This window comes from Accipiter gentilis, chromosome 10, assembly GCF_929443795.1.
Source record: "Accipiter gentilis chromosome 10, bAccGen1.1, whole genome shotgun sequence".
Classification (NCBI taxonomy): Eukaryota; Metazoa; Chordata; class Aves; order Accipitriformes; family Accipitridae; genus Astur; species Astur gentilis.
In genome coordinates this window covers 11,579,024-11,598,099 of record NC_064889.1, presented here as the reverse complement: position 1 = coordinate 11,598,099, position 19,076 = coordinate 11,579,024, and the positions used below count along the sequence as shown (strand labels likewise).

General features: G+C 36.9%; 1 protein-coding gene across 1 annotated transcript in view; it reads left to right on the top strand.

Moving 5' to 3' along the window:
• UNC13C (unc-13 homolog C) overlaps positions 1 to 19,076 on the top strand; it is a 239,064-nt gene that overhangs the window by 133,512 nt on the left and 86,476 nt on the right. The window contains exons 15-18 of the mRNA XM_049812315.1: positions 4,234 to 4,384; positions 8,900 to 8,968; positions 10,357 to 10,446; positions 11,512 to 11,640. Coding sequence (XP_049668272.1) covers positions 4,234 to 4,384; positions 8,900 to 8,968; positions 10,357 to 10,446; positions 11,512 to 11,640 — 439 coding nt within the window. The remainder of the gene's footprint in view (positions 1 to 4,233; positions 4,385 to 8,899; positions 8,969 to 10,356; positions 10,447 to 11,511; positions 11,641 to 19,076) is intronic.

The window sequence follows — 19,076 nt, the reverse complement described above, 5'->3', positions numbered from 1 at the left end:
GCCTTCTTTCTTTGCTGATTCATGCTAGCAGAAAGATTGGAAGAATCACAGGCACTGCATGTTTGTCAGGAAATTGCATAGTAAGAAAGTTGAAGCACGCAGGCCTTGTTTTAGACATGTGACTGTAGTTTAAACAATGGAATATTACTCTAAAATATGTGAGACAGCATGTGGTTGCTGTTACATCATGTGTCCATTAGAATTTGTTAATACTCATGCTATTGGCTGCTGTTTTAAGAGACCTACAAAACCAAGGAAGTTTCCTCTTTGATTTATTTATTTTAGCAAGCAGAAGAAAGCCAGATGGCTTGCAGATTTCTTAGCTGGGCTATCAGCACTCCGAGTCGTGACCTATATTGCATGTGATAAACCTAATAGTTTCTGTGAACTTTACAGATTTTAATTAAATGAAGGAGAGAAACAAAAATTCACATAACCTGTCACTTGACATGTATGCTTTGTCATCAATTTCACTAACCAAATTACAGATGGAACAGTGTAGTAATATAGTAAGGACATAAATAAATTACATCAATAGGTTTAAAGCTTCCTCACAACAAATTAGTACAATTTGGGTCTATTTTCAAGATAAGAGCTCAGTCCAGGCCTTGGGTACCTCAGTGTGAAATCATTAGAAGAACCTGCAGAAGACATGTTGCTGAACTTAAAACGTTGACCTAAACTATTTTTCCACTGTTGGCTATGTTCCCTGCAGGCAACTGATACAATCTCAATGCCTTTTCACATAATGTCTGCTGCTGACTGCCCCTTTTGTCTGCCTCCTCCCCTCAGCAGAGCATATGTTAAAAGTATGACTCTAAGACCAGTGGGGTTATTAGTGCCGCCTTATCTTCAGCTTGGGGTTGCTCGTGCATGAAGGATCTTTAGGTCCACTAGAAGATTTTTGGAAGTTAAAGGTCAACAGTAAAAGTATCTGTTAATTATTTTGGTGTCAGTTTTTAAAAAAATTGTTCTGATCATCTCTACATATATTTCTCAAAATGCATGTGATGAATAGATCAGATGAGATTTCTATTAACTTTAAAGGTTACTTGAAACTGGGGAGAATCACTTGACATCACTATTGTATTTTATACAAAGGAAATTATTGTTCTTCTGGCTGGTAGGAAGCATGTGACATGCAATGAAAGATTTTCCTGAGGAGTAGGTAGCTGTGTTGCATCTTTGTCAGATTCACATTGCAGTATTTAAAAGCACTTCTGAAAAATACTGGCAATGAATGAAAGGTTTGGTGGTAGTATCCCTATAAGCCACACAGCTGGGAAAGCTGAGTTCTAGTCCTGGCCCATGTGATTGATTTGCTGTGTAGGTTTGAGCAGTTTCTCTCAATTTTGTAAAATGGACATATTAGCACTTAGTGATTGATCTACCTTACAGGAATGCTGAGAAATATTTGTAAAGCTCTTTGAACATGACTCCCACAATACAAGTTTTAAGTATCAATATATATCACCACATTGGTGCAAGATGTCATATAAACCCGGCTTGAAGAGAGTCTAATGCTAGAGAAAGCCCACAACGTGGGTCTCCTGGCTTGGCCTGGAAAGGCTGCAGATACATAGGAACCCCACATACGAAGACTGTAGCCCTAGTTTCTCTTTAACATGAGCGTGCCTCTCTTGGCTCCCATCCCCAGCTGGCTCCCTTCTTTTCCAGTCTCTTTGCCCTGTCAGGTAAACTAGAAAATCCAGCAATTATTCAGCTCCTCAGCCTAGCTTTGCAGTGGGATTAAGGGCTTGATTCATCCCAGTACCCACTCCTGTTGAAGTCTTATGTCCTTAACACTTCAGAGACTTTCGATGATACTTTAAAGTAGCAAAAGATGAATATGTGCTGGGATTTTCTTTAGGTATTTGTACATGCATAATTAATGACTTGGGTTTTTTCCTTGGGAATTATGACTTAAATTAGAAGAGGATTTATCTTGAGTGAGATGCAAAGGAGTTAGAAGATTACAATTTTTGAAGTCTTCCAGCCAATTGTTTCTCAGTTACAGGGTCAATATACATCTCTTGCGTTTTATTTTTTTTTTAAAAAAGTAGAAAAATACTTTTTTTATGTATCACATGTGTGTTTTGAGCACTCACTGGTAATTAAAACATATTTTGCATTTAGGATGAGTCCAAAGCTTTTGTCCTGTGTTGACCATAGTGATCGTGTAACTGTAGCAATAGGTGGGTGTGTTTAGCATCGCATTTACGTTACTGCAAGTTGCTGATTCTATTTCAAATCTCTTACCAGGTTCTGTAGCCTGTTTCATTAACTAAGACCATTGAGGAGAGCAGTTTGGCCAATAATTTTATGGTGTCCATTTCTGATATCTAGATACTGAATGGATATTAGGTACGTTAATGAAGACTGATTCCTGAGCCTGGACACTTCGGGAATTTTGGAATTTTCTTCTTTTTTTGATATATCTGTGACCTGCCAGAGATTTCTGAAGTAAACATAACAATCTAGATGTCTCATTTGCAAAGTAAATTAAAGTGTTGGAGAGGGCTTTGTTTAGAGTGAAGTACTGTCAGCCCAGAGCATTTTTTTAAGCCCATTTCTGAATCTGTAGATAAGCATCTATAGTAAGAGTGTGTGCGCTGAGAGGCGGGTACTGGAAAAGCAGAAGCAAGAGAGATTTCGTGTGCTGCCTTCTGTTGACTCACTGCATTCCCCCAGTTTCCTTTTTTAAAACTGTAGGCTAACAAAAGAAGTAAGAGTTTTTTGGCAGATGTGAAATTGCAGATTACCCCAAAGGGTTATGAAAAAGGCATCTCATCTGCAAATACACTGAGTCAGTGGCATGGGAGACCCTAGAAAAGATATTGTGTCTTCAGCAGAAGCAAGTTTCTGCAGCCCCGGAACATCAGAAAGCAGGAATATGATAAACAGGGTCAGTCACAATAGCATGAGGCAGGCCTCGGAGTGAAGGAATTTAGAGGACCACTGGGACAATAAGAGGATATCTGAAAGCATATTGTAGGTAGACTGAGTTTGTGTGTAGGCTTGCAAGAAAGTATAAAGTTCTTTTTATATATCTTTAGGAATAGGAATCCAAATACAAGATGCAAATAATCTTGAATGATGTGGTTGGAAGACTATTTGGGCAGTAACAGCAGTTAAGGGTACTTGGCTTAAGTTCAGCAGGACCAAGTTCAGTTGTACCTTGTGTTAATTTTTTTCTTTGGATGGGCACTAGGGCCCAGGTGGTTCAGGCTCAGCACACTGCTATGCCTTTTGCTCCTAAGGAGAAATAGCAGAGAGGAGCCAGAGACTACAGCTAAGAAAAGCATGCTGCCAAATCAGGATCTTCAGACATACAAAGAGCTCCAGAGTCACTGGAGTTTCTTCATCCTCCTCTGTTTGACTGTATACTCATTTTCACCACCATTATCTCTGCTTAACCCCCCTCACTCTTTTTCCTATCTCTATACATTTACTCTTTATGCCTTTATCTTCCTCCCAATCCTGCCTAACTATAAATCTTGAAATTAAGATTTTTATGTTTTGCAACGATGTCATTCCTTTTCCTCATGTGTTGGATATTTCATCCATCTTGTGTGTCTCATGTTTTCTTATGTTATAAGCTCTTTGTATGCTATAAGAAGGCATCTCCTGTTGTTTTAAACAAGTGAACAGTGCTACTACGTCGCAACTCTGGTTTTGGCTGGTTCAGGTTTAACAGACTGATTACCTAAACTTTACTGGCCTGAATCAAAGCGGAACAGTTTCACTTATGGCCTAAATCAAATTAAGGTGAACCCAGAAGTTGCTTGATACCTCACCTTTCATTGATAATGTAGCCTAAAATACAAAGCCACAATAAAATGCTGGTTTGAGTCTTTTTGTTGGTATCAGTTAAATCCTTCTCCACTGGCGTATAGATCTCTTGTGGCCTTTTATGATGATAAGTTCATGTTTGATTTTAAGTTTGTGTTTAATAATGAATGTTTTACTTAATTATATAGTTAAATCATGTTTTTGTATTTAGGATTAACAGAGCAAGAAGCAAATGTGAATCTGATCTATTAAATTTGAAAATATTGGTGTGCAACAAGTAGCAATTATATCGAACATGTCTGGATTTTCCTCATATGTATCTGCACGATTGTCCATGAGGTAGCTTGAAAGTTACATCATTGGACCTGAAAAGAAATTGTGGTGAGAGAAAGAGCAGAATGTTTGCCATCTTTAATAACTGTCAGTTTGTTTGAATTGTAGGCACTTTTCCTGTCTATCTTCTAAATATATGTGCCCTGGTGTTCCAGCAGTTATGAGTACATTGTTGGCCAATATAAATGCTTTCTATGCTCATACTACAGCAGCAACTAATGTATCTGCCTCAGATCGGTTTGCTGCTACTAACTTTGGGGTAAGTAGACTTTCTTTTTTAATAGAATACTAGTCCTCATCTTTTTTTTTCCTAATATATGATACCCTATTAACTTCTAAATTAAAAAATTTTTAACAAGTTGGTCATTTTAAAGAATAAGAGTTGCTGTTAGCTTTTGAAAATTTTACCCTAAGTCTTTACAATCAATCACTATAAAAGCTAGGGAAGATGCTATTCAGTTCCTTATATAGTGATATATAAGGCATATAGGGTAGAAAGCACGGGCACACTTGCATAGCACTAAAATCAGTTTTTGTTTTTATTGCAGTGGGGCTTGCACACTACTAACTGCACTAGACTAAATATTGGTTGCAATTGCTATCTTGGGCTGTGTCATCAGTGAACTCATATAAACCTAATGGATCTAGCCATAAATACTATTCTTCTCATAAGAGCCTATAATGATGGACTCATTTTTGCTGAAATAATGGTGCATTGCCCAAGTCCTGGATTTAGGTATCAGAAATTTTAGGAGGAATACCAGCATCTCAGGATGTGGTAGGACTTTTTTGTTGTTGCTAACTTTCCTTCTGTGAATAAGTATCTCACAGTGCAGACTTCCTAGTCTTTGAACGTGATAAAAAAAATAAAGATACATTCACTCTATGTTCTAATTTGTTCACCTATCCTCACTGGGGAGATGAGAGCAGGAAAGGAGAGTAATAATTCAAAGAGGTTGCTTTCATATCTCTACTATTACACATGATCTAGTCAGAAATAAAGCATAAACACAAGTTGATGCTGAAAAATACATTCATTCATTCATTCCTCTTTTTTTGTATGGCTGTTATTTGTATGGCTGATATCAAATCTATTTTTCATTTAACAGTGACTTTGAAAACATTATAATGTTTTTTAAAATACCATTTATTGACATGAAATAAAATATTAAACACAATTAAAATTTATTAAATACAAATAATAGTTGTTTGAAGTAGCATTAGAGGTACTAATATTCTTCTCCAGTATTAAGAAGAATAGAAACATTATGAATTTCAGGATTTTCAAGACAACATTATGAAATTATGCACTTGGACTACAGTGGGTTGACCCTGGCTAGATGCCAGGTGCCCACCAAAGCCATTCTATCACTCCCCCTCCTCAGCTGGACAGGGGAGAGAAAATATAATGAAAGGCTCATGGGTCACTCACCATCCCAGGCAAAACAGACTTGACTTGGGGAAAATTAGCTTTATTTACTACCAATCAAATCAGACTAGGATAATGAGAAATAAAACCAAATCTTAAAAACACCTTCTTCCCACTGCTCCCTTCTTCCCAGGCTCAACTCCACTCCCAATTTTCTCTACCTCCTCCCCCTCAGCAGTGATGCAGGGGGATGGGGAATGGGGGTTGGGGTCATTTCATCACATGTTGTCTCTGCTGCTCCTTCTTCCTCAGGGAGAGGACTCCTCACACTCTTCCCCTGTTCCAGGGTGGGGTTCTTCCCATGGGAGACAATTCTGCATGAACTTCTCCAACATGAGTCCTTCCCACGAGCTGCAGTTCTTCGCAAACTGCTCCAGGATAGGTCCCTTCCACAGGGTGCAGTCCTTCAGGAGCACACTGCTCCAGCGTGGGTTCCCCGCAGGGTCACAAGTCCTGCCAGAAAACCTGCTCCAGCATGGCCTCCTCTCTCCATGGATCCACAGGTCCTGCCAGGAGCCTCCTCCAGAGTGGGTTTCCCATGGGGTCACAGCCTCCTTTGGGCATCCACCTGCTCTGGCGTGGAGTCCTCCCTGGGCTGCAGGTGGAGATCTGCTCCACCGTGGACCTCCATGGGCTGCAGGGGGACTGCCTGCCTCACCGTGGTCTTCCCCACGGGCTTCAGGGGAATCTCTGCTCCCTCACCTCCTCCCCCTCCTTTTTACTGACCTTGGTGTCTGTGGGGTTGTTTCTCTCACATGTTCTCACTCCTCTCTCTGGCTGCAGTTTCTGTGTCCCAGCACCTTTTTTTTCACTTAAATATTTTATCCCAGAGGTGCTGCCACTGTCTCTGATGGGCTTGGCCTTGCCCAGAGGTGGGTCCATCTTGGAGCCAGCTGGCATTGGCTCCATGGAACATAGGGGAAGCTTCTAGCAGCTTCTCACAGAAGCCACCCCTGTAACCCCCTCCAGTATCAAAACCTTGGCACACAGACCCAATACAGCTAGTAAACCAAGAAAGACTTAATTCTGGTTTTGCTTTTGTCTTCCCATCAGAAGTCAGAAACACAGTTGTCAGACTATGCTCAGTAAAGTAATTCAATCCATGCCTGGAAAATAGCGTAACTGTTTAGTTTTGTAAAGAAAAATTTGCTCTGGATTCTAAAACATATTTTGATTGGTAGCAAACAGTGTATTAAGTACAGCATTCCTGCATAATTTTTTCATACAGGGCCTCAAATAGTTGAAACAAAATATTAGTTCGCATTTCATGCACAAGTACCTTTGAGATAGAACTTAAATCTATAAAACTCACTTTGTGTACTAATAATACTGATCTGATGCTACTGCTTACAGCTGTAAATTGTCAACAGTTCTAAATAGTCCGGAATTAGTACTAACATTAATGTATTTTCAAATTTAAGGGATGTCATAAGTCTGTTAAAAAAAAATTAAAAATCCATTAAGTAATTATTTTCAGGTCCATTTAGTAAATATTTTTTGAGAAAAATTTACTCTAAATATCAATTTTTATTTTTATTTTTTTCCAATGTTAAGTCTGGTGGAAGTATTCACATATAAATGTATCCAGGGCCAGGTCTTCAGTTTGGTGACAGCATGTTTTTGAACTGGAACTTTATCTCCTGCTGCTAGAGGTTTGTTTTGAAAGATGAATATTAACATTGTTCCATCACTATAAAGTAAAAAAGTTTTGTAGATTAAAAGCACTGTCAGAATATTTATGATTTAATTATTGTATTACCGTGACAGCACAATATTGCTCTGTTCTTAATCAGGTTTTCTTTTATAAGCTAATCAATGGTTTATTATGGAATGACTCTACAACTTTGTTGAAACAAGGCTCTTCTTTCAATGTTCAAGCTCTATTAGACTTTTGAGTTTGATCCAGCTTTTGAAATTTAGAATGGTTTTGCTGGATTTTTTATTCTTTTTTTCCCATTTTTCTAATGAGCAGAACTACTTTTATCCTCAGATTGGACGGAGATTAAGTTGTCTCTCTGATGTAAATGCCAGTTTACCTTTGACGCAAATTTCAGTCCAATTCATAGTTCAACAGATGGGTAGAAAGACAGTAGTAAGCATCACTAATAGAGATTTGGAGCTCTTTATTTAAACAATTGACTTATAGGAAAAGTATTATATTATTTTTTCTCTTGGGTCAAAAGGTATTTGTTATTGGATAGCTGCACATCATTCATCAAAAAGAACATCTCAAATTCAAGTCCTCAGGATACAGCTGGGAAGGATTTGGCTGACTGACTGTTTCAGTACAAATTTATAACATGATAAAAATAGTTCCCTTTTGATTGATCCCTTAAGGGAACTGTACCAAATTAGTGGCTTTTGGTGTAGGTTAGCGCTCCACTGATGAGAGACAGTGCACAAAGAACTCTATTTTCATATTGGTATCAGTCATATTTCAGGGATGGTGTGCATACAATCATGCATTTTGAGAGCTATCAGATTTTGCTACTTCCACAAGCCTGCTGCTTTCACAGGGGCTGGCCAGCATCACTGCACAGTTCTGTGCAGTGGACTATAGAATATGTTCTAACGTGAAGATTGGTAATTAGAAACTCTCATTAGTATTACTTGAGAATGGCACAAGTAAGCTGGGTATCTCACAGCAAAATACTTTCACTGCACCTTCATCTATCAAGATAAGTTAATTTCCACATTTGAAAGGGAAAACTGTAACTGCATAGTATTACTTAGCTTATTCCTACAAAAGCCACTGTTTCTGAAGTATAATTTTCAATCATAATTTTACACCAAATTCTGCTGTAAATGAGCATCATTTCTTACACATCAAAGGGAGGAGGAGGTGCTGTCTTCAAGAGTGTAAGCAATTACAAGGCAAATACAAGAATTTAACAAACTTATCTATTTTAAAAAGCCTTGCTAACATAACTTAAAACTTCGGACTTTATACTGAATTGATGCTGTTAGTGTATTTTTGGTCAGAGATATCAGGCAATGTTTTTCAATTTCTCGATATTTTGAGTTATTTAACAATGCATCGGTCATTAAGAAAGGAAAACACTGCATAGGAAAGTATTATGTCACCTCACTAATGTATTGCACAGCTGCAGTCTTGAATGCATACCAGGTAAATCACAATATAGCATAGAAAGGGAAAATAAAGTGATAAAAGATAAATTGCCTGGCCTTGAAACACATATATCTCAGACCAGGACTTTTATTTGAAAAATAGATTGTTTTCCATTGTTTCATATAAGTTAAGAATAGAAAGCAGCTTTCTAAATACCCGCCAATTACACGAACCTGAAAATTCTTATGCAACGTATTCTTGTTTTCTTTTTACAGAGGGAAAAGTTCATAAAACTGCTGGATCAATTGCACAACTCTCTGAGGATTGATTTGTCTAAATACAGGGTATGTGCAATGTATTCTATCTAGAGGACAACTCAAATGTTTTTTCATTTAAGTATGCCTGTGGGCTTTATCTGCTTAAAGATGTTTCAGAGATTAATCCTTCCAGTGACATAGAAGCTGAAAATGTCGGGTGCTGACATGAGACCCCAAATCGTTTGGAACAAAAACTTACAGAATTTAAGCAGTTTAACAACAATATTTTTCCAATTTGAAAAAAAGTTATTCTTTTCTCTCCAAAAGATAAGAATGGTTCAAGGGATGAACAGACATTCACGAAAGAGTAGGATTCAACAACTTTGGTTAAATTAATCCATAACTTGATTAAGTTAACTTGTCTGGGAATTACCTTCACTGACTCATGTAGTGCAAATTGCAGTAACTGCTCTGTTTGTTCTGAGAGACGGACATCTTTGCAACAACTTCCATGCTAAGATGCTAGGAATGTTGAAAGAGATTTGACTCCTCATTTTTCTACATGATAGGAATTCCAGCTTCATTTCTGCCTCGTGGAAGCTCTTTCTGCTGAGGTATGCTCCAAACCCAGCCTTTCAGGAAAGAAGCATGCACTGAACACCTGCCAGTTATCATACTATTCTGAACTTGCTTTCCTTTTCCATTCCACTAGATCACAAAATTTTTGGATGATATGTAAGCGATTAGGGCTCCATCAGCAATGGCTTTCCTTTCAGCTTTTAGGAATGGCAGCCTCCAACTCGAGGATTTCTTTGTTCATCTGGCCTGCTTTCTAAAACTGAAGGAGAAAGGGAACACTTAAAAGAACCCCAAGGCATTAGAGGTAGTAGAAGTTGCACATACTCAGTTTTTAAGACCATATCCTTCATGCAGCAGATATGTTCATCCTAGGATCATTTAATTTTGAAGAATGTTATCCAGATAATAGTGGAGCAAGAGGATATTTGGCTGATGTTTCATTAGCATGGAGCCATTTAAATAACACTACCTCCCATCAGTCTTTCTGATAACCTACAGATCATAGCAAAAATTTCATATATGATTTCTTCATTAAGCTTACCACTGCATTATGCCTACAAGTGATTTAGGTACCATGGAGAACACATGAATGATTTTCATTAGCAACATTTTCCAGTCGTCTTGTGGTATTTTTTTTTTACTCCATTAATGTTTTGGAAATATCACAATATTTTAAATCATTCATATTACAAATACAGGAGCATTATCAGAAGTGTTCCTATTCATGTCAAAGTGATACTAATCACTAACTTCCTTACAGGCAGAATTCAGGTAATGTGAACATTTCTAATCCTTCCAAGCAGCATTTTTGTTTCCTAGAGGGTTTTTTCCTAGCTGTTCAAGGATCATAACTGTAACTCCAGTTCTGCATGATTCCTCTCTTCCTGATTCACCAGGATAATTTTCCTGCCAGCAATTCTGAAAGACTCCAAGATCTGAAATCAACTGTGGACCTGCTTACCAGCATTACTTTTTTTCGAATGAAGGTATTGTCCTTTATTTGCACAATGACTCTAAAAAAAAATGCTGTTGCCTTTTATTTTCCAGGAAAATCATACTCTAGTTAATACTGTTAATCAATTAATCTCCTTCAGTTTTACATTAAATCTCTCAGCTTACTGAAGATCATTGAAGTAAAGTCATCTTATTCATACTTTGTATTAACAATGTGGTAAAAGCCATCATCTTTGAAAAATAAACAACTATCTTTTCCTTTTTTAATAATTATTTGTACATCTCCTGAAGGAAACAAAAAAATTACCTTTTTAATTAGTTTAAAGTGAAGTCACTTAAAGCAAACTCAGTTGAACTCCTTAGGAACATGTGTCATAGAATAATGTTTTCCTAGTAGTATCGTAATATCACATGTCAATCAGCAAAATAGGTCTGATAACTCTACTTGCCTCAGTCACTCCAGATGTTGATATACAGGTGACCAAGTTCTGAAATATTTTTAGAATGGAATGGTACACATTAATGTTACTGGATGAAAATACAGAAACACAAAGCAACATTTGTCACAATAGCATGTGATTTCACTGTGTTAGGCATTACATAAAGAGAATTAAAATAATCCATTCTGTTGAAGTTCAAATTAACGTATACTAAAGTGGAGTAAAAAGCTGAAGCTTTGCTTTAAAAAATGAGGAGCTATTTGGCTGATATTCTTATTCAGAGGAAAGCACATAATGATGTGGTTTAATTATTTCCTAAATAATAGAAAAACCTTTAGGTTTTCCACTTCATGTGGAAAACCTAAAGGCAGAAAACCTAAAGATGTAAGTCCTTGGGCACATATGCCTCTTTCATCTTATGAATAATTTCATTCAAATAAAACTTAGTGATATAATCTACTTGCTTAAATTAAGTATGTGTTTTAATGCATCTTTAAACTAAGATCAACTTTAGTCAATATAATTTTAAATATTTTTATCATTATTATATTTCAACATTTTCCATCCTGTGTTACAGAACTACATTTATTACAACACTTGGATTTTTTGTGTTTAGCCTAATTCTGACATTCTACCATTTATTAAATATTTTGTTAGGTCCTTGAATTGCAGAGCCCACCTCGAGCCAGTACTGTGGTGAAAGACTGTGTCAGAGCCTGCCTGGACTCAACTTATAAATACATTTTTGACAATTGCTATGATCTCTACTCCCAGTTAGTGGATCAGGTAAGGCTAATATGAACCTGTTTCATGCTATTGCTCATTCACTGTTGTTAGTTTACCATAAGTAAATGCAAACCATCCAGTGTTCCTTCATATCAAAGCACTCAGGTTATTTTCATTTTATTTATGTGAGAAGGAGCAATCTATCATAAATAAACCCATAGGTAGCTATGAACCCTAAAAAGTTTAACAAAATGAGTTTCAAAATGAACATGGTACCTCATAATTTAGTCATCACATTGGACATGACTGTAAAATTGTCCAGTGGGTTTAAGGAAGATGACATTAGATTGATTACTGTTGATTTAAGATCCATAATTGTAAAATAATTTTTAAATATCTAGTATTTCACTTCAGTAGCTTTAGAAGAGAAGAATTATAATTTGCTGAAAATTATATACTGTATTTCCAGCCGTGTATTTTAACACCTATGATGCATACTTGGATCCAAGCTTCAAGATCCAACTGCTTCAAGAAAGCAGAGGATAATTCTATAACATTTCTTAATATTAGTCTGTCAGGCTGAATTGTCAATGCAAAATAATTATAGCATTTGTTGTATTCCAAATGTCATGCAAAAACCTTGAGAATGCTCCCCCACCCACCCATCCCCCAATATGGCCAGAGTTTATTCTATCAGTAATGTTAAAATTAAGAAATTTGTGTCTGCAAAATCATACAACTGTCTAAAAGGAGCATCACTGCTTTATCCCATTACCTCTGGTTCCTTACTTTTGCCTTCTGGGTGGTAGACTGGGAAAATGGTATTTCAGTGACTACTCCTGCCTCGGAAAGGGTGAATTAAGTTGTTTGGCAAATGCACATTTGCTGTGTAGTATATAACAGATAAGAACGGTCATACTACATGATGTAAGACATCAAATTTTATCTGAAAGCACATTTCACTTGAATCCAAAATACTAATTCCTGTATTTCAGGAGAGGCAGTACATGCTGTATATTCAGTTTTTCTGAAATGAGCATTTATTTTCTAATGTTGGATTCCTGTTATGTGAGAAAACTTATCTCTAGCTCCCAAGCCTTGAACATAAGAATTTCTCACCAGCACCCACAGGCACTCCACACTCTTGAGTACTTGTGTATGTGTTTATTCTCCAACAGATTATATTGTAAGCTAAGTAGCAGTATAAATTAGTAGAAGGAGCATCTTTAGGCATCACGTCTATTTACGTCATAGACTGTTCTGTTTTCTTGCTAACATTCACTCTGCAGCAATTTGATCTTGTCTGTTAAATATAATATGAGCTGTTGCTAGACTGGGTATTGCATAAGTCTGCAGAGTTTATCAGCAGATGCTAGCTGTTTTAGTAAACACTTAAAAGTGAAGTAATCTTACTTTTGAAAAGCATTGTGATACCTGCAAAAGCTTATCTGTATTTAAAAATTTTCACTACATTTTTCTGTGAATTCATAAAATATTTTATCCTGTCTGATTTAGTAGATTGTTTAAAAATGCAGGGGTATTATAGCCTTCCTGTTTTGTAGAGAATGTAAAACAAAGTTAACGTGATGCCTGTTTCCAATTTTTTTTTTTTTTTTGAGCAGGATGGGCAATGTCATTATATTATTTTTCTCTTACACAACTCTAATGATAGACCAATATGAAGTCCTGAAATTTAAAAAACAAACACCCCCCCCTCCCCCCCCCAAATATCCACTCAGCTGGAAAACCAAATTAACTGTCTTTCACTGTATTTATATGCCTCTTCTATACTCTTTCAGCAAGATTTCCAGCAAGTGAGTTTGTAAGTAGAAATTTAAGCAAAGAAGTGTCTATAGAATGATGATCACTAGCAAGTACAAGAAATTTTAGTGAAAATGTGCAAAAAGCAAAATTTAAAATGAAGATAAATAGACTACATTCAAAATAACTCATCGCTAACAGTAAACAAATAATGTTCACATATAATCTTAATAATAGATAGTAAAACTTTCTGTTTCACAGCAGGTAAGAGGCAATTCTGAGAAATAAAATCTAACTAATCTAGCTTTAATAGAGAGACAAGTAAAATAATTCAAATTAGTACCTAAATCTTGCATCAGCTCTAGAGTTTTACAAGGAAACTGCCTTCTGCATTATCTTTTTATAGTTTGCTACCAGTATATCTGCATGTGCATTTTATTTTAGGAACAGCTAAGTATATGGTTTGTTGGAACCTATAGCTGTGGAGGTTTTCCAGTGAATCCAGGTACACTGCAGACTGGCTTGTGGTATCACTGTTATAATAATGGAGGAGTAACGAATATTGGAATTAACTTTTCATTAGCTTTGTGTCCAAACGCCCGAGTCCGATTACACCAGATGCCACTCTTAAGCCTTCTTCATTAACCCTTCTCTTATCTCTGCTACCTCCCCAATCAGATAAGGCCTCGTCCTCTCAGAGAGAGGAAAGGAGTTCATCCTAGCATGGTAGTGCAGCACAGGAGGTTCATGTTTTAGCTGCACAGCTGAGATTTGAGCTGTGAGTAGTGAGAACTGAAATCCACAAACCCCAAAGCAACAAGAAATGGTTCATATGTAGGTCACCACCTGCTCTCACTCAGGGGAAAGACTGGCAGCTGTTGTCCTGCCAAGGCCAACTGCAAGCTTAGGGTTTTACCATGGTTCGTTTTTTACCTGAATCATATTGTGGATGATGTTATGAAAAAGTGGAACCCAGATAGGCTACTTAAACAGTAGTGTTTCCATTTGACCAGAAGTGGTAGGTTCCTGCACGTTATATATAGCTATCTCTGTGCGTAACTCATGTTAACCACCTTCTGCATTTGCTTTTGTCTTCAAACTAAACTTCTCAAAGATGCCTGCCACAATATTTCTAGAAAATACATTTAATGTCTGAGTGTGTGTAATTGTCTGATTTGGGGGTGAAAATAGAACAATGAGTGATGAAATTGAGGGTGCTTAAGCTGGAGTTTTGGGAAATTTGTCACTATAAGAAGAGTAACAATTAAATCACAAAATATGCTCAGCAGTTCCCACTTCCTCTTTTTATTACTTTCTACCTTCATGTCAGAGAGACAACCACTGTTATAAAGTAAATACCTTGCAGCAAAATATCACCCTTGGGGAGCAGCAATACTTCCTGGGGTGAAGCATGGTAAATGCTAACCATATGCAAAAATGTCATACTACAGATTCATATCAGAATACAAAGAACAGCTGATGACAGAAACCAAATAAGTACTACCAATAGTAAAACATGACATCTTGACAGTCTTACTGACACGTATATGACTGTCCTTGTTATTTGAGACAAGACACTCTGATGAGGAACTACCTAATTCATTATGCAGCAGATGTAGTATTTTGTCTTTTTAATTAACACTGATCTGAATGAAGAGCTGATTGCCTCATGCTGAAAAAAAGAATGCCTTGAAAAATTAGTTTAGGAAGCATTTTGATAACTTTCTGACTCAATTTACAAATATGTCACTGTTTCTTAAGAAAACAAAAAAAAATTTCAAACCTTGGCTGATGCTCACAATGACTGAAATCCCTTCAATAATTGGTTTTGCAGTCTTCTCCACGGAGTGAAACCAATAAAATGAAAATCAAACTCTTCCTGTTCTCTGAAGAGCTCTTGATCTATACAAATCATTTTGTGACTGATAGCACCAGTATACTGCAAAAAAAAAACACTGGGATACTCTATATTTGACACTTGCTTAGCAGAATAGTATTGAAATTCTACCTGATTTTTGAGACTTTTTCTTTTGGCGGTTACTGAGCTCTGTGTTGTCACAGGGAAGCATGGTACAGAAGACCAGGAGCTAGCAACAAATTAACTAGTCCTGGAGCCAGGTGTTAAACAGCTGTAGCAGCACAATGTTCTTCCCTTGCAATTTATCTCTGCTTGGAGGTATAGCACCTTAGGTCAGGTTGAGAATGTACTAATAATATCCTAGTTTGGGGGAATCAGAGTTTCTGTATTAACAAAATGCTGTAGACTAGCATGTGGCTGGACCTATGCTTTGAGAGCTGGCTCAGTTTTGCTGTACTCATCTGAGTCTCTGGTCACTTTTTCATTTGGGATTTGGGAACCTAAGCCACTTAGTTGCTTTTGAAGGTGTACCAGTTTTTCTGTAGTAGAAATGACAAAAAATTGGTAGATTATTAATTTCTTATAGAAATACTATAAGAATTGAATCATGAAGCGTGTGATCTGTGATCTCCAAACATATTCAAAAGTATGAAGCAGGAAATAAAGTTGTGCAGTAGTGAAAGCTGTTTGCCCCAGAGAGTCCTTGTTTTTCAGGCATGCAGATTTCAGTGCCAAGTAATACTTGTTGTGAGGCACTTTGTTATATTTACATGCTGTTTTAGATGCACTGAGGTTTTAATTCCTCTAATCTGGCATGCAGAGGGTACTGAGACCTCTTATGTTGTAGCACAGTGCTTGATGGGCAGCATGTTAGTCACAGTAATAGAAAACCTTTGATAAAGTACTTTAGAACAGCAGAAGGATGCATTTTTGCTGTGATATTTCAAACCCCCTTCTGAGACTTGTCTGTCAGAGAAAGACCAATGCTTACAGATAAAATTGCTTGTTAGAAACTTGTCTGAGAATACTAGTTAGAAAGTCAAGAGAACAGCTCATCATCCAGTGGCAGGAGAGATCTGGTAAAAGAGAAAGTGGGAAAAGCCATAGACCTTCAACCTTGAAGGAAGTATTGTCACCAGAAGAGATGAACAAACTAGTTTGTTATCTCAAGCCTTATACTCTTCAACTGTTTATGTTAACTCTAGGTGCATAGCAGAGAACTGTTGTCAGTTAATGTTAGATCTCCAAAAATTCAAATATTTTTCAGTGCTGAAATCTGAATGCTGGTAAAGGTTGGTTATTAATTAAGAACATTGAGCAAAATAAACCTGAACTTTACCTAGGCCTTAAATATAGATTATCTCATAAGCAACAAAAGTCTGATCAGTACTGATTTTTGTGAGGTTGCAGTTAATTCACAGTCCAGGCCCTTTAGTTGTGAGCATACTCGGTGTTTTTAAAAGTCATTCAGATGATAGCTTTTTGAAAACAGTTTTCTTTGATTGTTTACTGATCATTAATTACTTATACTGTGTGATTGGGCTATCCTAATATTCCCAGAGAACAATATAAGCTTGAGCGGAATGCCCAGTATTCAGATTCCTGTATTATTGAGTCCTGTAGCCATGAGGGTATGAAAACTTGAACATTTGTATGCAGTTGCATCAAGTCCAATTTGTGTCTGAATACTGGCAAAAGCAGTTGCACGTTGAAATCTGACCTTCCATAATACAGCTCCAAACTGATTATCAGGAAACATTGGCTTGGAATTGAGTGAAACACTGACAGTTCTGATAAATGTGCAGACACAGATATCTGCATCTAAATTTGTGACATACTTCCTATAGGTTGATGATTATGGTGTAATTAGGAGTACAGCAATCACAAGACAGGCATCAATTCAGGTATGCAAAACCATCTGGCAGCCTGATTACACACTTGAGCTGAGGCCAAAGTACTTCACCCTCCTTTCTACCTAGATTAAAATGACCATGCATGTATTTATCCATGCTGTAAACTGACTTCTGTTTCCAAACAGAATATGCTAATAGCAAATGTCCTCACTACTGTACTTCAGTTCTGTCCTCCCCCTGTTTCACCTCATGTGTCTGATCACCTTGTGGCCAAAAGCTTAAGTGCATGAGGCTGGCCATGCCACATCAGACAAAAAATTCATCTGGCTCAGCATCCTGTCTCTCACTGTGAGCAAAGTAGAGGTCTTGAGAAACTTCCAGCTAAGGAAAAGATTTATAAACTATATAAACTTTAATTCATGTACTCATTGCTTTAATGGAACTCATTCTGTATCTTTCATAAACCTTGCTGTCTTTTTCTGAGCATTTTCCAGTTCTGCTACACTATCTTCAGGATGAGGAGAAGGGGAGAGGCCAGATTTGTATGCAACATTCAAAATATGATCACCCTGTGGAAAGAAGTAGAATAAGGATGTTCTTTGTTGTGTGCTCTGTTCTGATAATTCTTCACGTTTGATTTGGTCTGTTTGCTGCTTGATCACTGCACTGATGTTTTCATGGAAATATCTCTCATAACCTTAAGATGTCTGTCCTGTGGCAATGGTGAGCTCAGAGTCCCAGTGTAATATGCAGGAGAAAGTGCGTGGGACATACAGTGGACTTGACTGCTTTGTCCTTAGGTTAGGAAACAGAGCTTGTGAGACAGTGTTAGGGAGAACTACCCGTCTACCTGTTGGGTTGGAAAACTTTGGATTTACCTTGCTGGAGATGTACATGACTGGTCTAAAACATCATTGTTTCTTCTTTCTTTGGCAAGTACATTTGAATTTAAAACTTTGTAAGTAATAGCATTTGAGCTGTAGTCCTTTGTAGAGCCTTCTGTGTGTTATAACCTTTGGAGTGTTAGGTATGCACGTTACACAGTTAAAAAGTAAGGGGCCTACAGTGGTTGATAGATTTTTCTTAAAACTTGAAATGCTGTGTTTTACAGTTTTCCAAAGTAAGAGCAGCATCTCTATCCTTTCAATTTGTAATATATTATTATATAACATGTCATGTATACAATATATGATATATAGTATATATATAATCAATTTTAGAAGATGTTTTATGTTATTGTGAATCCTTCTTTCTTTACCACAGTTGTCCTTTAATGTAGATATGTTGTAGAGAGCAGGGTATTATTACAATTAGAATTCCACATTCTTAAAAATATTGCAGAGTAAATATTTCAGGGCGGTATGAAGGTTACTCTGCTGCAAAGATCTTTCAGTTAACGAGGGGCTCACCTGGGTCTTTCTCCACCTATTCCCTGCATAAGCATAGTTCTTTTGGGTAGGTGGGGCAAATCAAAACACAGTAGCACTTGGCTTGTTACTCCAGAGGAGCTATGCATGTTACACTGCCCTGAATGGGTAGAATCATTAGATCGGCTCCTTTCATGTGCCAGTCCTCAAAGAAAAAGAGTGAAGAATCTTAATTAGAATTTATCCAGGAGGATTCCATTCCATTTCAGTTGGTACTGGAGAAAGATACATGCAATATGGTTTATGTTTCAAATACAAAAACAGTTTAGGAGTTACTATGCAATAGCACTGTTCAAGGGGTACTGGGTCAGTGAAATCCCTCACATGTTTTGCATGCATTTTGAGTGTCTGCAAATGGTTTCTGGATTTAGCCTCTCTAAGTAAATGCTGTAAAGCTGAATTTTCATTCTTTACATACATAAAAATATTAAAAAGTATTAAAATTGTTTAAAATTGTAAAAATAGGTGTAATACATATAAATGTCTATATGTGTGTATGTTCTATATATATATAGTGCATATTGTGTATTTCCTGATGATTCTTAACCTCTTCCAAATTAAATAATATTAACTGAGCAGTTTAAAAGTACAGAAGTA